The 16,807-nt window shown below is 38.0% G+C and overlaps 1 protein-coding gene and 1 long non-coding RNA gene across 3 annotated transcripts in view; one reads left to right on the top strand and one right to left on the bottom strand.

Annotated features, from left to right (window-relative positions):
- Positions 1–6,973: 6,973 nt before the first annotated feature.
- plum overlaps positions 6,974–16,807 on the top strand; it is a 68,303-nt gene continuing 58,469 nt past the window's right edge. Inside the window, exons 1-2 of one of the 2 annotated variants that reach the window (XM_070217841.1) lie at positions 6,974–7,095; positions 9,979–10,295. In XM_070217841.1, coding sequence (XP_070073942.1) covers positions 10,181–10,295 — 115 coding nt within the window. In that variant the 5' untranslated portion in view covers positions 6,974–7,095; positions 9,979–10,180. Of the gene's footprint in view, positions 7,469–9,978; positions 10,296–16,807 lie in introns of both variants that reach the window. The other variant, XM_017152250.3, reaches the window with a different exon arrangement.
- On the bottom strand, positions 14,569–15,695 carry LOC108056515 (uncharacterized). The gene is made up of 4 exons (XR_011419473.1): positions 15,586–15,695; positions 15,404–15,513; positions 14,954–15,070; positions 14,569–14,894 (listed from the first exon to the last, which is right to left on the bottom strand). It is a non-coding gene; the product is annotated as an uncharacterized lncRNA (long non-coding RNA).

Raw genomic sequence — 16,807 nt, 5'->3', positions numbered from 1 at the left:
ATTGCCGACTTTTTGGGATTAGGGAGTTATTTCGTTTTTTAAATTGGGGACTTATTTCATATAAAAGAACTCCCCAATTTTTGGGGCCTTATTTCATTTTTTTTTTTTGGGACCTATTTCGCAGAGCCCCTAGAGTAGGGATGTCAAAAATATATCAAAATATCAATATATCGATATTTTTTGCAAAAAAAAATATATTTATATCGTGATATTTATTTAGCCAAATATCACAATATCGATATTTTATTTTTCGATATTATTTGATATTTGCATATGGGCACTTCTACCAAAAGGTCCACCAAGCCAAAAACTTGAAACTTGAAAAAAACATATTTCCACATGATTTTGCCCCGATATTAGTTTCTAAATAGTTCGATCCTGAGCTTAACTAAAAATTTTGTGTATAGTTTGATTATTTTTCTGGCAAACCCCACCAATATACGCAAAAATTAGTTTTTAGCTATTTTTTTTATTACTTTTTGGACCTGTCTTCAGTTGGTAATATGTGACATTTTTCTGTACTGAATGCTTAATTTACATGATAAACTATTAAGTTAAATGCAAAACAGCCAGTAATTAAGGGATAGAGGTACAGAAATACACCTTTAAGAAATAAACGCTAAGAAAAAATGTCCCGAGCGACATGTCCTAAACGAATCTGGTTGAAACTGCATAAGAAAAACGGCAACAATTTTTAAGTCAAACCAAAACCATTTCAAAGCGACATGTTTGGACAACATTCTAAAAAAAATCGCATTCAAATATTTCATCAGAATTCACTAAATTCTGTTGTTGAATGAACTTTCCCGAAATCCACTTCAATTTTTGTCCCGAGCAAATACGGCTGTTTTTTATCGATATCTTAAAAACTAAAAATGGAACAAAATCAATATTTTTACACAAAATAGAGCTTGGGAAGAGTAAATAGAAAAGCCCATTATTAAAATTAAAATCAATTTTTTTACAATTTTTTTTAAACTTTAAAGATGTGCAAATGTCCCGAGCGACAATATGGAAGTGCCCATATCTTTCTCTCATCTGTGCACAAAAAAATGAAGCGTGTTAAAATTTATTTCGGTGAAATTAAGAAATACAAACTAAGTGCAAACTTTGTTTGAAAACTTTTAAAACAAGTGGGAATACATCAAATATGTTATCCCACTTGAAAAACAAACACTTTTATGTGTGGAACTAATAAAATAAGAAATTATATTGTTTATACTTTTCTAGTGCTTTTACATTAATTTAAGGGCTAAAGTCCTTGTTGTTAGTTTATTTACGCGGCTAAAATTTTAAAACTCAACTGAAAAAAAAATATCAAAAGTATCTGATATATCGATGTTTTTTTGGCGATATATTATATATCATATTGATATTTTTCTTAAAGAAAATATATCAGCGATACGATATTTTTAAAATATTTGACATCCCTACCCTAGAGGACTTTACGATCAGACTCTCGGATCTGAGCGATATATTTTGGATACGCTCTGATCCGGCCCGGTGCGCAGATTATCAAATAAATCAAACAAGGCCAAGGCGCAACACCAGTGCGAGCAGTTGCCGGCTGAGGCGAGGCGCATCACGTCCTTCCAGATGCATGGGATGCGGCAAGTCCTGGAGGCGCGATTCCGCATCAGCGACCACCCGTTCCGTTTCGCGGAGGCCAACAACGATCTGTTGGAGGGCGTGGGCAAGAAGTGGGCCAACGTGGTCAAGCAAATTGGCGAGGAGACGCGATGGGCGAGGTCGAGCTCCACAAATTTGTTCGCCGAGTTGTGTGCCTGCTCACCCTCACTGAGCAATTGGGCTTTAACCCATTTTAAGCAATTAAAAAAGAAAACCAAAAATGTTGTTTAAGGTTCCGATTTGTACGAAACTTTTAAAATTGTACACAATTGCTATTTTTCAAGTTATGTGCATTTATCTTCAAAAATAGCAAAGTTAATTTATATGATATAGTTGTCCGATCTGGACGATTCTCATATATAATATGCGTAGGGACAAAAAATGGCGACTGGTAAAGTTTCAAGTCAATATCTTTTGAATTGACCGAGTTATTAATTTCGGTCAACAAAAGTGGTCAAATGCCCCATAGTACATTTTGCTGCCCCAACAGTTCACACACATGTACGTGTACAAATTGGCCAAAAATTTGGCATCTTTCCCCCTCACTCTTACTTGCTGCGATGCTTCCTCTCTTTCCTACAACGTTTGAAGAGGCAAATGTTGCACTTGCGCAGCCAGTCGCACTTGAACATTGCAGCAGAATGCTTTACACAATTTTAGCTGGGCAGGCAACCTGCTTTCGCAAGCTACCAAACCCGGCCCCCAGCGGATAGTACTGGCAATTAGTTCAATTTGGGCAGTGCTGTAATTCGATGCCAAGTGTTCCGCTCGCCTCTGTGCCGTATTTCCCCGTCCCTCCTGGGGTTGCTCCAGTGATTCCATTTGTTGGCGGGCCCAAAAAGGAAACAGGACGAACGTGACGGGATCCTTGCAAAGTGCGGCAGCATCAGCCAGTCATCAGTTTTGTTGTTGTAACCAAACCAAGAGGACACGTACCGCAGCGTTACCAAACCCGGCCCCCAGCGGATAGTACTGGCAATTAGTTCAATTTGGGCAGCTGGGCAGGCAACCTGCTTCAGGAAGCTAATCCAATCTCAAATCCGGCACTCCGGCCAATCGAACAGGGCCGCATTGGTGGGCACCCAAAAGGGCGCGTTCCAGGCCCTCGCCTTGGCCATCAACGAGGCCATTGGCAAGGCGACCGTGTCGGCGGATGAGCGGCGGAAGATCGAGAGGCTGCTGCACCGGACCCAGCGCCAGTTCCTCAAGGCGCAGTTGGAGCTCTTCCGAGACACCGAGGAGGGAGCCAACCGGCAGCAGGCCCTCCAGCGCCTGGATGAAGAGTCCTGGGGTTGTGCCCCATTTGCCGTGAGTCCCACCAATCGGCGGGCCAGCTCCACGAGAACTATAAGTTCCGCTGCGGATGTGGCCGCCTAACCAAAACCAGTGCCCAAATGGCCGGGCACAAGCGTAGCTGCGCTTATTAAAAATAAAAACCAAAACAGAAAACATACATGTAGATCTTTCTTTCAAAACAAAAAAGTCTATGCACCGTGCAAAAGGCCCTAATCTCCCAATTAATTTGAAATGAAATGAAAAAGGAATACGAATAAAGAGTGGATAAAGTGAACATGCCGCCGCTTACAATAATCAAAAATTCGGTTGTTTTAAATATCAGCAATTGTGACAACGTGTTAAAAACGATTGAAAAGAACAAGAAACATTTAAAAGCAGCCAAAACAATAAAGAACGTTTTACGACAACAAAATGTTAAAAAGATTGGAAAAAAAACTTGATACGAAAAGGAAAACAATTCCAGGAGAGTAAGTGAAAATAAGAATAGAAAAACCAAAAGGAAAAATACACCGGGAAAATATGTAAAAATTAATAAAAACCAAAACAAAAAGCAAATCAAACAACAGTCGCACTTGAACATTTCAACATGCTGTATACGATTTTGTCCGCGCAGGCAACGTGCTTTCGCCAGCTAATACAGTCCCAAATCCGGCCACTACAACAGGGCCGAGCTGGTCCGGACCCAAAAGGCCGCCTTCCAGGCCCTCGCCCTGGCAATCAACAAGGCCATTGACAGGGCCACGGTGTCGGCGGAAGCTCGAGCGGCTGCTTCACCGTACCCAGCGCCAGTTCCTCAAGGCGCAGCTGGAGCTCCTCCAGAACACCCGGGAGGGAGCCAACCGGCAGCAGGCCCTCCGGCGCCTGGATGAAGAGGCGGCCGGGATGAAGAGGAGCCAGTGGAGCAGTGGCTCATCGTGCCGGAGGAGGAGGACGACGACGTCGTTATTGTTACAAATAAACAAAATAACAAATAATAATAGAAATAACAAAATGAACATCCAAGACCAAGCAGAAGAAACACAAGCCAAGGAAAGAGTAGTCATGTTGAGGGAGGGAGGAAGACTACGACGAAGTGATTTTCGTCGAGGTCGATGACGACGATTTTTATTACCGCGCGCTATACTTTTTTACAGAGTGGCCGTTCGGATAAGTGGCAAGAAATCTCATATTGCTCACCTTTGCGTTTTTACGGTATTTCGATGAAGAGTTCGCGCGGCTACACTTTGCGGAATTTTTCCTGGTCACACAAAAAATAGAGCGAAGGTATTTTACATCAGTTTTCATTATGGAAGAGTTCAATTATTGAAGAGAGCCCAGTTTGCTTGATTGCTCATTTTTGTTGTTTTTTAATGTTTATTTTTTCACTTCTTACTTTTTTTTTACTATTATTTTTTTGAAATGATTTACTTTTGTGAACAAAAAATATCTCAGCGCACGCTATTTTTTTTTTGTTTTTTGTATAGCATTCCATGTCTACCATTTGATCCACCAGGCTTATACTCCCAATCGGCAGGTCATTCGGAGTCAACCCTCCAGCGCCTGGATGAAGAGGCGGCTTCCTCTCTTTCCTACAACATTTGAAGAGGCAAATGTTGCACTTGCGCAGTCAGTCGCACTTGAACATTTCAACATGCTCTACACAATTCTAGCTGGACAAGCAACCTGCTTCAGGAAGCTAATACAGTCCCAAATCCGGCACTCCGGCCAATACAACAGGGCCGCACTGGTCAGGACGCAAAAGGACGCCTTCCAGGCCCTCACCTTGGCCATAAACAAGTGAGGGTAAAATAATGGCAGGGGTCCCACAGGGTAGTATCCTGGGCCCAATCCTGTACTCAATCTACACCTCGGACATGCTAATACCCATCCATTGAAAACTGACCATAGCAGAGTTTTTCGGTCTTATTTCCCCCAAAACGTCACGGTGGCCACTTATGCAGATGACACTATTTTTATTGTGCCTTAAAGGGTCAAGATAGAAAACAGAAAACTGCAAAAGAACGCAAGGTCCTGCTGACCCAGCAGATCATTACCCCCATTTGGCAATACGCTATCCAGGTCTGGGGCGCGCTAGCATAAAAAACGCTCAGGCCAGCAACATACTTGCAAACTCCCTTGCAGGGCACCAAAACCCGATGGTGAGAAATATTCTGGAAGACCCATACATTCCGAAAAGGCAAGGTATATTTCATTTTGTTTTCCAATATTAACAAAAATGGATATACAAAAAACAAAACAAACTAGCATGCGCTGATATATCTTTTGTTCACAAAAGTAAATCATTTCGAAAAGAATCAGTATAAACGTAACAGCGTGCTTATAAGTCTATCGCACCGTGCAATAGGCCCTAATCTCCCAATTAATTTGAAATGAAATGAAAAAGGAATACGAATAAAGAGTGGATAAAGTGAACATGCCGCCGCTTACAATAATCAAAAATTCGGTATTGTTAAATATCAGCAATTGTGACAACGTGTTAAAAACGATTGAAAAGAACAAGAAACATTTAAAAGCAGCCAAAACAATAAAGAACGTTTTACAAAAACAAAATGTGAAAAAGATTGAAAAAAAAAATTGATACGAAAAGGAAAAAAATTCCAGAAGAGTATGTGAAAATAAGAATAGAAAAACCAAAAGGAAAAATACACCGGGATCAGAGCGTATCCAAAATATATCGCTCAGATCCGAGAGTCTGATCGATCTAGTAATCTGTAATTTAAAATTTCATAAACTAAACATTATAAATATGAAAACATTGCATACGAATATTTGGTTATCGACTGGATCATGTTCAATTTTTGATTGGCTTGTGTAATTGTGTCGGCTCAGTTTGCCCTTTTTTTTTGTTGTTTATTTTTTCACTTCTTACTTTTTTTTTACTATTATTTTTTTGAAATGATTTACTTTTGTGAACAAAAAATATCTCAGCGCACGCTATTTTTTTTTTGTTTTTTGTATAGCATTCCATGTCTACCATTTGATCCACCAGGCTTATACTCCCAATCAGCAGGTCATTCGGAGTCAATCTTTGGTACTGCAGATTATCTGCGCACCGGACCGGATCAGAGCGTATCCAAAATATATCGCTCAGATCCGAGAGTCTGATCGATCTAGTGATCTGTAATTTAAAATTTCATAAACTAAACATTATAAATATAAAAACATTGCATACGAATATTTGGTTATCGACTGGATCATGTTCAATTTTTGATTGGCTTGTGTAATTGTGTCGGCTCAGTTTGCCCATTTTTTTTTGTTATGTTTATTTTTTCACTTTTTACTGATACACTGACTATTTTTTTTTTGAAATGATTTACTTTTGTGAACAAAAGATATCTCAGCGCACGCTTTTTTTTTTCTTTTTTGTATAGCCTGCCATGTCCGCCATTTGATCCACCAGGCTTATACTCCCAATCGCAAGACATCCGGAGTCAACCCTAGGTACTGCAGATAATCTGCGCACCGGGCCGGATCAGAGCGTATCCAAAATACATCGCTCAGATCCGAGAGTCTGATTGTAAAGTACCGCTTTAAACCCATTTCGTCGATCTTATCCAGGATTCTGTCTAAGGCGAATTTTATGCGCTTAGAAGTCATGCGCACAAGTCAGTAATAATAATGGAAATACAAAAAAGTTATAGGCTTAGGTTTTACGTTCTTACCCAGGGGCATTTAAAATGGAGCGCTCTTGAAATTGTCGATCTGGAAGTTGTGTTTTATATGTTTCGATGATGATATCGATATGGTTAATAATATCGCAAGTGCTGTTTCTGTGCGCAGTTCAAAAAGTGAAGTGAAGCACCGTAAAGCTCAGCTTTCGAAGTGGTAGGTGGCGTGTTAGTAAAGGAAAAATAGGAGTGTCATTCAAAGCTTTAGGAAGCTTTACTCTTCCAGAAATGATACAAATTTCAAAATGAGCGCCGATCTGGGAGTTGCCACTTGTTTTTCTGGGGATGGGGAACTTTTGCGTGAGCGCTGGCGATGTGTCGAACCGGCAAGGGCTGTTTTAGGGGAAAAGCAAGATTTCCATCCGGCAACGCTGCCCCGTTCAAAACTCAAAACAAACTTTTCCATTCATAAGCAAAGCTCGGGCTCCAGTTCTCCGATGGGCGAACTATTGTTTGGACGTGTTTGCGGCGTCGCTCCTTGCACTTGCGGGCGATTTCTCGAGTAATTTTTCGCCGGCGCTTGTAATTCGCGACTCTTCCGTGTGTGTGTGCGACAAACAAAAGTTAAACAAGCTGGAACAACAACAACAATCGCAGCCATGTGTGGGTGTGTGTGCGTGTGTTTGAGTGCGTGAGTGCGAGCGAAACACAAACGTAAAGCGGAAATGCAAAAAAGACAACAAAGGTAGCAAAAAAAAACAAAAAAAAAGGAGGAGGCAACAGGAGCCGGTGCAGCCAGAGAGAGCGAGACGGCAAGCGATTGGGGGGCTAATGAAAACGAAATGTGATTCATTAGCTTTATCAATTGTGCAAAAAATTCCGGCATTGTTTAGTCCTGGGCGACAAATAAATTATGACATAATACAACAAAGGAGGTAAAAAAAATAACAAGAAGCTGGCGGGGAGGCAAAGTACCGAAAAAGTGCGTGAATGTGTGGGTGGCTGAGTACTTGAAAATTGAGAAATTCCAAACAAACAAAGCGGCAAAGTACAGTAGTTATTGCCCGCAAAAAGCCGAAAAACCAAAAAAAAAAACAAAAGAAACCCAAAGAGCAAAGGCAAAAGCAAAGCGAAAGCGTAGCAAAAACAAGGAGCAAAACGGCGGCGAAAAAGCTTAGTTCTTCGTCTTCCCGTCGTGTGTTTGTTGCTGCTTTACTTTTTGTATTTCATTTTTTTGCAAACAAAATGTATATGATGCCCAAACAAGAAGCACAAGAAGAAGAAGCAGAAGCCGGGAGAGGAACGAGCATAATAGAAGGTAGAAATTTCGAGGAAATCGAAATTTGCGTCGTTGCTGAAATTCGTTTGTTCTCCTTCCTCCCCCTCGCCCCGCCCCCCTCGTCGTCCTCTTCATCTTCTCTTTCGCTCTCTGTTTTTCTGAGCGCCTGATTCTGTGTCTGTGTGAGTGTGTGCGATGTGCCCGCGTATCTGTGTGTGTTTTTGTGCAAAAATTCGCATACAATTTGTTTTATATAACAACAACTACCCCAATATGATTCCCTTTATCCAGCCGGTTTTTTTTCTTATCTCCCGATTTTCGGTTTTATCTTACCAAAAAATTGAAATTAAATATATGGACTGCAAAAGAGTTGTAAACAAAGCAAAAGTTTCTATCTTTGGGCTGTAAACAAATGAACGCCATTGTATACAGAGAAAAAAACTATAATATGATTTTAAAATATTTTATTCTAGTTATGGAAGTTATAATATAGTTATAATCTTAATGATTATGATGATGGTACACTTTTGCAATAAATATAAATACCCTATATTTGTCTACTTTCTTTCCGTGTATTCAAAACAAAAAACAAAGCTCAAGTTCGCACAACCACTTTTTGCATTTTTCTTTTGATTTATTGAATTCTTTTTTTTTTTCAATTGTCATACAAATAAAAGTTTGTCTGCGATTTGCTTTACTTTTTGCACAGCCTTTCATAGTTGAAATAGCAAAGACAACAACAACAACAGCAATATAATAGTAATGGCAACGACGCCAAAATATATTTTAGCATTCATTTATGCGATTTTTTTCGACGAGCTTTGGTTTGCCGCGCGATTTTTGCGCACTCGAGATAGAAATGTATCTTGCAGATACACGCGCCTTTTGTGGAATTGAAATTGAAATGGGCCCCGCCGCCTTTTATGTGGCATCATCACCGGCATCATCATCATCATTATTATTATTATTATTACTACTATCATTATTATGGTGATGCGTGCGTAATGGCAGCTGAAGAATCTGAGCCGAAGAATCTGCGAATTTATCGCAGCTTAAATCCAAACCCTCGCAAAAAGCCAGTACAAATTTAAGGCCGATAAAAGGATAATGATGGAGGAAGTGGAATAAAAGGAAAAAAAGGATGAGACTTTAGCGGATAAGGGGCTCTTTTTCTTACTATTTAAATTATTAATCAAACTAGAAACAGCAGGAAATGATAACTGAAAGAAATACTATTTCTAATTGCATTATCATTAAAAGAGTTTTTATGTTTTTATTGTCCAATAGAGGAGTTTTAATATTTTTCTTCTTAAGGAATTATCAAATTCTCTTTCAAAATGACCCATATTACAATTAATAGAGATTAAAATAAATAAATATCTGAATTCATGGAAAAGTGTTATTACTTTTTTACAATGATAGTTAAAAAATCCTCAAATTTAAAGAGCCTTTTCTATGGTTTATCAATTTGAAATACTGAAATTTAAAATAAATCCATTTCTGCAAATTGCTCGAATTTCCACTGGTTTTTAGCATGACTATTGCGAGGCATTTTAAGTAATTCGTGCCTTATAACCCAAACTAAATCCAAACTAGGTTGGCCAATAAAAAGAAGTTTAGAAAATCATGAACGCAAATGATTGAAGTTTGCAAAACAACAGAATCCAAAGGAGCAAAAACTTTCGTTGGCTTTTGGAAAAAGTTTCTTAAAACTTTATGGCTTGAAAAGTGTAATAAAGTAAATCAGGAATATTAAAAATTACTTGAAACTTTAGCTTTTCCCTTTAAAGTTTTATTTAATTTGATAGCACAAACAAAAGATGAACTAAAAATATGATTTACACTTTTGGTTTATTTTTTTTGGTCCCTTGGGGCTTTGAGTCTTTAGAACCCAGGCATTACTGTACCTCCCACCTTATCAATTTCCCGATTTGGGCGCTGACAAACAAATGACATTGGCGCCGGGCCATCGTGTTGGCGGCATGTTTGTGCGGACTATTAAACAAATTGAGTATACGCACTGTTGCTCGCGTAAAATATTTATGCGTACGCCCAAAATATATTAGCATACTTTTGCGTGTATGTGTGTGCATGAGGGTGTGCATTAGATTAGTAAATACAATTCGGTGATTTGATTTCTCCCCCGATTTCCGTCCATTTCTGAAGCCAAACATCGCAGTGAGAGGAGAAATGAGAAAATGCTCTTGGGAATCGAATTGACTGGCAGCGTGAAGAGTTCGTTAACGTTCCAATAATCGCGTCGAGATAAAAAGATATAATATAATAATTACAATCGCGGTTGGGCCCAGCGAAACCAAAAAGAGGGAGCCTCCAACCGGAAAGCGGTGACAACAAACGTGGGATTGCAATGTGTTTGTTTTACCATCGACGTCTCTTCGTGATTCAACTGATTGAGATCCTGCTACTGCTGCTGCTAACCGACCACAATGGACGACTGACACTTACTAAGGAGTCGACAACAGGTGAGTGTTGTTACCACATTTCACACTTGCCAATAGTGTTGCCAATTTGGCTTTTGTTCTGGCCAAATCTGAATATTTTTAGGCATTCTATTAGCAGAAATGGTAGATATTCATGGAAATTTTGTGATATAGTTGAATACATATAGACGTCCTTTATAATGGTTATGATCTGGTTTTTAGATTTAAAAAAAATCGTATATTTATTAGAATTATAAAAGTTCAGGCCATGTATTTTAAAAAATTTCCAAAACCTATAATTTTTCATTAACGTCTTTAGTAAACTTTTTTACTGGATATTTTGATATGAAATGTTTCAAAATACTTAACAGAAAATATACAATTTATGAATTCCTCTCTTTTTTCTTTTTAGTTTATACAACTAAAATACAATTTACTTACCAGTTGCTTTATATTTTTATTGCCTGTTTTCGGCTAAATTTAGTTTTAAAACAGTTGACAACACTGATCCAAAGTGCCAGTCGGAACTCCATTGGGGACCCACAAAACTTTAGGCAATAATCATAAACTAATGGCGTAACATGGCAGGCGTGTCCGCATTCCACTCAAAAGGTCTTTTCAAGACTCTCGGCGGAGAGCATGAAGAAAAAAAAACTTGTTGAGTTTCAAGGGGTTGAGATTGGTTAGGAGGTGTGTGGGTGGGTGGGGTGTTTGTCCCCGGGATTTCCACGGCCAAATCCCATAAAGAAAATCAGCAACATGAAATATTAAAGTTGGTAAAACACGCGAGAAAAGTTTTTCGGTCTTCCGCGGCACGATTCCTCGGAGGATTGTGGCGTCAGGCCAGGATAACTACCCCTTGCCGCGGCTTTTTGTGAATGTTTTATTTTCGGCAACTGCTCTACGCCTTTTGGGGGTTGCTTTGAAGGGGGTTTGCACCCCAATCCCCGCGAAAACCCCACAGGATTCCCGAATAGTCCCCTTGCATGTACGCCGGCTATTGCGAGGTTATTGCGTCGTTGATTTGGCTAAGCGAGGTTATAATTCTAATTTATTGTAAGTGAACAAGTCACAGGCATGACGTTGACGTTGGCCTATCTATTGTGAGGGGTTTTTCGGCTTCAAGCCGGCCAATTAGATGACAAATTCTGAAATCCTGAATTCACCTGTTATTTTTAGGCCGATATTATGATATTGTGCCACCCCCATTCGTCGCAAGTCATCTGCAGCATTCCCACGATTTTAATGTAACCATTACAAGGACCCACCAATTCAAATACAAAATTTCAAGTTTTTCCTTTGATGTTCGTCAAGCAAGTCATGTGTGCCGGCCATCAAAAAAGTTTACAACATAGGCTATTTTCACAGGGCATTTTCATTTATGTAAAGTGGAGTTTGATTTGTATTTAATATCGGTGAAAAGAAATAAATAAATTTGTCAATGCTTTTAGCGTTACACATTTTTTTCATGCTTTAAATTCTATAAATATTGAATGAATTTTTGTTGAGGAAAACTACCAAACATTTATGGCATTTGTAAACCATTTATAAACATTTTTGTTCTATAGAAAACACTTGTTGTTGTAGAAAATAAATCATTCTATAAAATTTTAATTAAGGTAAAAACCTACAGTTGTCGTCGCTTAATTTCCCTTACAAATAGATGCTCGTTATCGAATTTATATTGAGAAAAATTGTCAAGCGGTTCTGAGAATATCCTTGCAAATGGCGAGCTATTACTGTAATTCCCGAGCCACCCGCATGAATCGATTCAAATGCTGTCCTGCAACATATTGGATTGCAAGGGACAATCAATCAATCCGAGACACATCAAGCGGTCATCCCTCATTCATCAGTACCGCCTGATTTTTTCGATTTTTCCCCTGTCTCCTTGCCAACTTCCCAAACCCCCAGAAAACCCCCGACCCAACCGACCACACACAATCATCAACTATTTATCCCCAATTGCTTGGAAGAATCAGTCAGAGTGCAGGGCATGGGCAAGTTCATGAAACCCAGGCAAAGCAAACCGAATGCGAAAACTTTGCACACATGACGGAGCAGCTAGGATGGGTTCTCGGCGGAGGTTGTGGGGTTTGTGGGATTGGGGGTGCCAGGAAATGGCGAAATTGTGGGTGGGTGGCGCTCTCTGCCTCGAAGGCAAAGGCAAAAGTCCAAGTCAAACGACTAAGCGGCATGTCGTCAATAAATTTTCCATTAAATTCAAAGTAACCCAAAACAAGCAAAACGGGGGAAAATACAAAAAAAAAGGAAAGGAAAACCTACGGAGGAAGGTATCCGAAGGAACATGGCGCAGAACACTACATAACTTTTCCTTGTTACGTGCCAGTGTGTGGGTGTGTGTTACCCCGTTTATGCAGGGGCAATATCATAAAGTTTTTAAGTTTTAAAATGAAAAGCTAGAATATTGTTCACATCAAAGGTTTCTTGATTATCATATTTTTAGATGCAAAAAAAGTTATGGAAACTATACAACTCTTAAATATAATTTCAATCCTAATTGGTATATAACAATATTTTAAAGTTTAGAGCACAAACAACATCTTTACTAGAGTAAAAAATATTTTTTTTTAATATTTTGTTATCAAGTATTTTGTGATTCAAATCTAAGTTTTAAGCATTTATCTTGAAATATTTCGCACTAAGGGCTCCGCATAAACTAGGCATGTGTGTGGGTGTCGCTTCCTTTAGTTTTTCAGTATGTGTGTTTGTTATTGGTATAGCTTCCTGCTTTCCGCTTGCCTGCCTACTTCGGCAATTGCCTTCAACTCGAGCCTCTTATTCAATTTTCGCTGGCGTGTGGCGCCATCTAGCGCCCACCGTCGGCAACGCCAGCAACAGCAACTCCAACAAGAAAAGCAACAAGCGTTGAGCGTTATTGTTGCCGCCGGCAATACACTGCAGGCAAACCATAAGCTATGGGGGCAACCCACAACATCCCAAACATCAACAACCAAGTCAAAATGGGAGGTAGCTTACCATAGACAATTCGAACGCTACATACTCTTACGATCCATAAAAAACAAAATACTATGTTGTTAATAAGGTAGTTGTAAGTGAATTACAAAAACATAAACTATTTATTAATAGAAATATCTAAACTTATGAACAAAAATGTTATGAAGTGAAACTAATGGTTATAAAAATAATAATAAAACTATATTGAAAATAAAAACTTAAATAGTTTTTCTTAACCCTTATAATTTGCTTAAAAAAATGCAAACAGTTAAACACTTTATAAAAATAGTTCATTCAAAAAGTAATTTATAACTCATCTAAATCAAATAAAAACACCTCTTAACGAGGTAAAAAACTAGTGACGATCGCACCTTCAACATACAAAAGTTCTGATATCAACATTTGTGACGAAAAATTATTACACTCGTCATTAAATAGACTTTCTAATATTTTCTCATTCGGCCCGCCCTAGCAAACTATTCCAGCCTTTTTCCCTTCACAGGCATTTTCTATTGCAGCGTGCCGAATAAAAAAATATTAGAAAGTCTATTTAATGACGAGTGTAATAATTTTTCGTCACAAATGTTGATATCAGAACTTTTGTATGTTGAAGGTGCGATCGTCACTAGTTTTTTACCTCGTTAAGAGGTGTTTTTATTTGATATCAGAAGTTTTTGTTTGTTTACATTTGCTCTCATGGGAGCTAGTATATACATTTAAATTTAAATTGGTCAATCATAATTTGTAAGCCATTGTATTTAAACAAATTAAGTTAAAAAGGCGTTTAAGTATTTCAAAATACCTTTAAAACGAGGTATAGCACATGTCTGTAGCTTCAGTAGTGTAGAACTTACGAACTACACTCATAGAAATTTTCCGGTAAAATCGCCCTAAAAACAAGGAAAATCGCCCTAAAACGGGGGTCAATGGCGACTAGGCAACAAAATTAGGGCAAATTGCCCTAAAAATACGGGTGAATTTGTCACACATTTAGGGCGATTTTTCGTAGATCTAGGGCGATTTTTCTATTTTCAAAGGTAATTGCCCTAAAAATAGGAAATGAGACCCTTAAACTAAAGGCAGTTTCCTTTAAGTCCAGGGCGATTTTTCTGGACTTATAGGCGAATTGCCCTGGAAATCGGAAAAAATACCTTTAAACTAAAGGCAGATTTTCATAATCTAGGGTGTTTTTCTGGATTTTAGGGCAAATTGCCCTAGAAATAAGAAAAAAGACCTTTGAACTAAAGGCAGTTTTTCATAAATCTAGTGCCTTTTTCTGGATTTAAAGGCGAATTGCCCTAAAACATGCAAAATGCCCCCCAAAATTTTAGGCCCATTTTTCATAAATTATAGGTATTATTATAGCTATTTATTGTTATAAATACTATTTCATTATATTTTTTGTTTTTATATTTTTGGTTGTCGTTATTTACTTTAACTACAAATATATTTACACAATTTATAGTTATACAAATTTACATACTCTCCTATTATTATTGCTAAATGGATTATATCGGGTTTAAAAATAATAAATAATAAATAAGTTTAAAAGAAACGGCTTCCCGAGTCCGCAATGGTGTGCTTCGCGTTCTTGCTCCCGCCGTCCTGCTGTCGGCACCAACACTGAATGGATCGCAAGCCAAATTAAAGTTGATTGTATCTCTATTAAATGAAAACAGTCTAATTATTATATGATAATAGAAAAAAAGAGAAGCACTTACCTTCAGAGTGGCTTTCCAAAAATGAAAGCAGGTTTATTTCCTGTTGCTTCCTTACTCCTGCTTTTAATAAGTCCAAAAAGTGGTTTGCGAAAACTGGATCTGAAAAGCGTTCTCAATCTAAAAAAAAAAGAAAAAATTGTTAGAAATTAATATAAAAATGCACAACCAACACACACAATTTTCATTTAGCCTGCGATTGCGTTTGCTGCTACTCCTAGAAAAAAAAAGAAGCAGCAAAAGCAAATTTCGAGCACTGACGAAATGGCGCAATAGAAATTTGGGGGTTGTTTTGGCATATGCACTTGTGAATGCGGTTTGTCCGGTGCATAAATACAAATTTCTTGTAAATATATACATATGTATGTGTGTATTCTGTTGCATCATCTTTTTAACTCAAGCATTATTTACATATACACATACATATATGTATACTCTTATTAATGATCTTACTTTGTTCTGCCACACTTCCAAAACTTCCGATTCTGGACCGACTAGTTGAACAGGAATTTCTCCTCGTAGCTGCTTCCAGTCAAATTTTTTAAAGTTTCAGCTGCATTTTCCTTTGTTACAGATATGTAAATTCAATTAGTTATTAATATCCAAATTGCACAATTAAATATGTATGTACTCACCAAAAATACAGAGAAAGAATCGCCTCCCAAGTGCTTAAATAGCGTTTACATTTTTCACTTTTTCACAAACAAAAGGTTTCATACAAACACGTCTTTCACTGCCAAGCGCTCGAAAAATTATGACAAAGTCTAGACAATGCAACTCATTCTACCCCCACCCTTGCCACTGCAACGGACGAAAAGTAGCAAAGAAGAAGAAAAAGGGTGGACTTCTCTAAAGTCAAATGCGCTCAGCATCAAAATTCATAGAAAAAGGTCCGCCCTAATATACACACACATTCACTTGTTTTGACCTGTCAACCACACACACATACAAACATGTATTACATATGTATCCATTAATTGCGTCTTAAAATTTCGTTTGACTCTTCCTTGTTTTTAGGGCAATTTCAGAACATTTTTTTTGCTATTTTGTTCAACGTTTTAGGGCGATTTCGCCCTAAAAAGAAGGAATTACTTTTGGAGTCGACTCATAAAAATTCGCCCTAAAAAACAGGGCAAATTGGCCTTTTTGGAAAAACTAACCCTAAAAAATATTTTCCATGGCGATTTTCCGTAACTTTAGGGCTAGCCACCCGTACAATTAGAAAATTTTTCGTATTTTTAGGGCGACCTCGGTTTTAGGGCGACTTTTCTAGTATTTAGGTAAAAATTTCTATGAGTGTAACGAAATTGAGCTATTTCTAGCTTTTTTCCGCTAAAGCAGCGGCTTTTTCCAAAAGTCGTAGAACAAAAGATTCCTATATGGAACTCTTAAGTGCAAATTTACTGATTCCATGACCCCAAAATACAGTTCGTATACCCTCACACAAAATTCAATACTCAGGGAGCGTTAGTTGTTCGAGCTGGCAAAAGTGGCTATTTTCGTATAAAAATAACTTTTAAACGTGACTTTTTACAGTAATGTGTTATATACCAAAATTTAAGGAATCTCAAGGGCTATACAGTTTAAAGTTGTAAAGAAAATCGTTAGAGCCGTTTTTGAAAAAATAGCTAAAAAGTGATTTAAAAAAACAACTTTTAGCCATAAATTTTAAACTATTGCATTAAGCCAATTTTACCCAAGGCAACGCGATTAGCATTTTAAATTACCTTTTTAACAAGGTATAGCACGAGTCTGTAGCTTTGGTCGTTTAGAAACTATAAGCCGTCAAAATCTAGCTTTTTTCAATGATTTCCCGCCAAACTAGCGGGTTTTTCCAAAAGTTGTAGAACAAACGTT

This window comes from Drosophila takahashii, chromosome 3R, assembly GCF_030179915.1.
Source record: "Drosophila takahashii strain IR98-3 E-12201 chromosome 3R, DtakHiC1v2, whole genome shotgun sequence".
In the NCBI taxonomy this organism is placed as follows: Eukaryota; Metazoa; Arthropoda; class Insecta; order Diptera; family Drosophilidae; genus Drosophila; species Drosophila takahashii.
The sequence above is the reverse complement of the archived record's forward strand: the minus strand, read 5'-3'. Positions and strand labels throughout refer to the sequence as shown.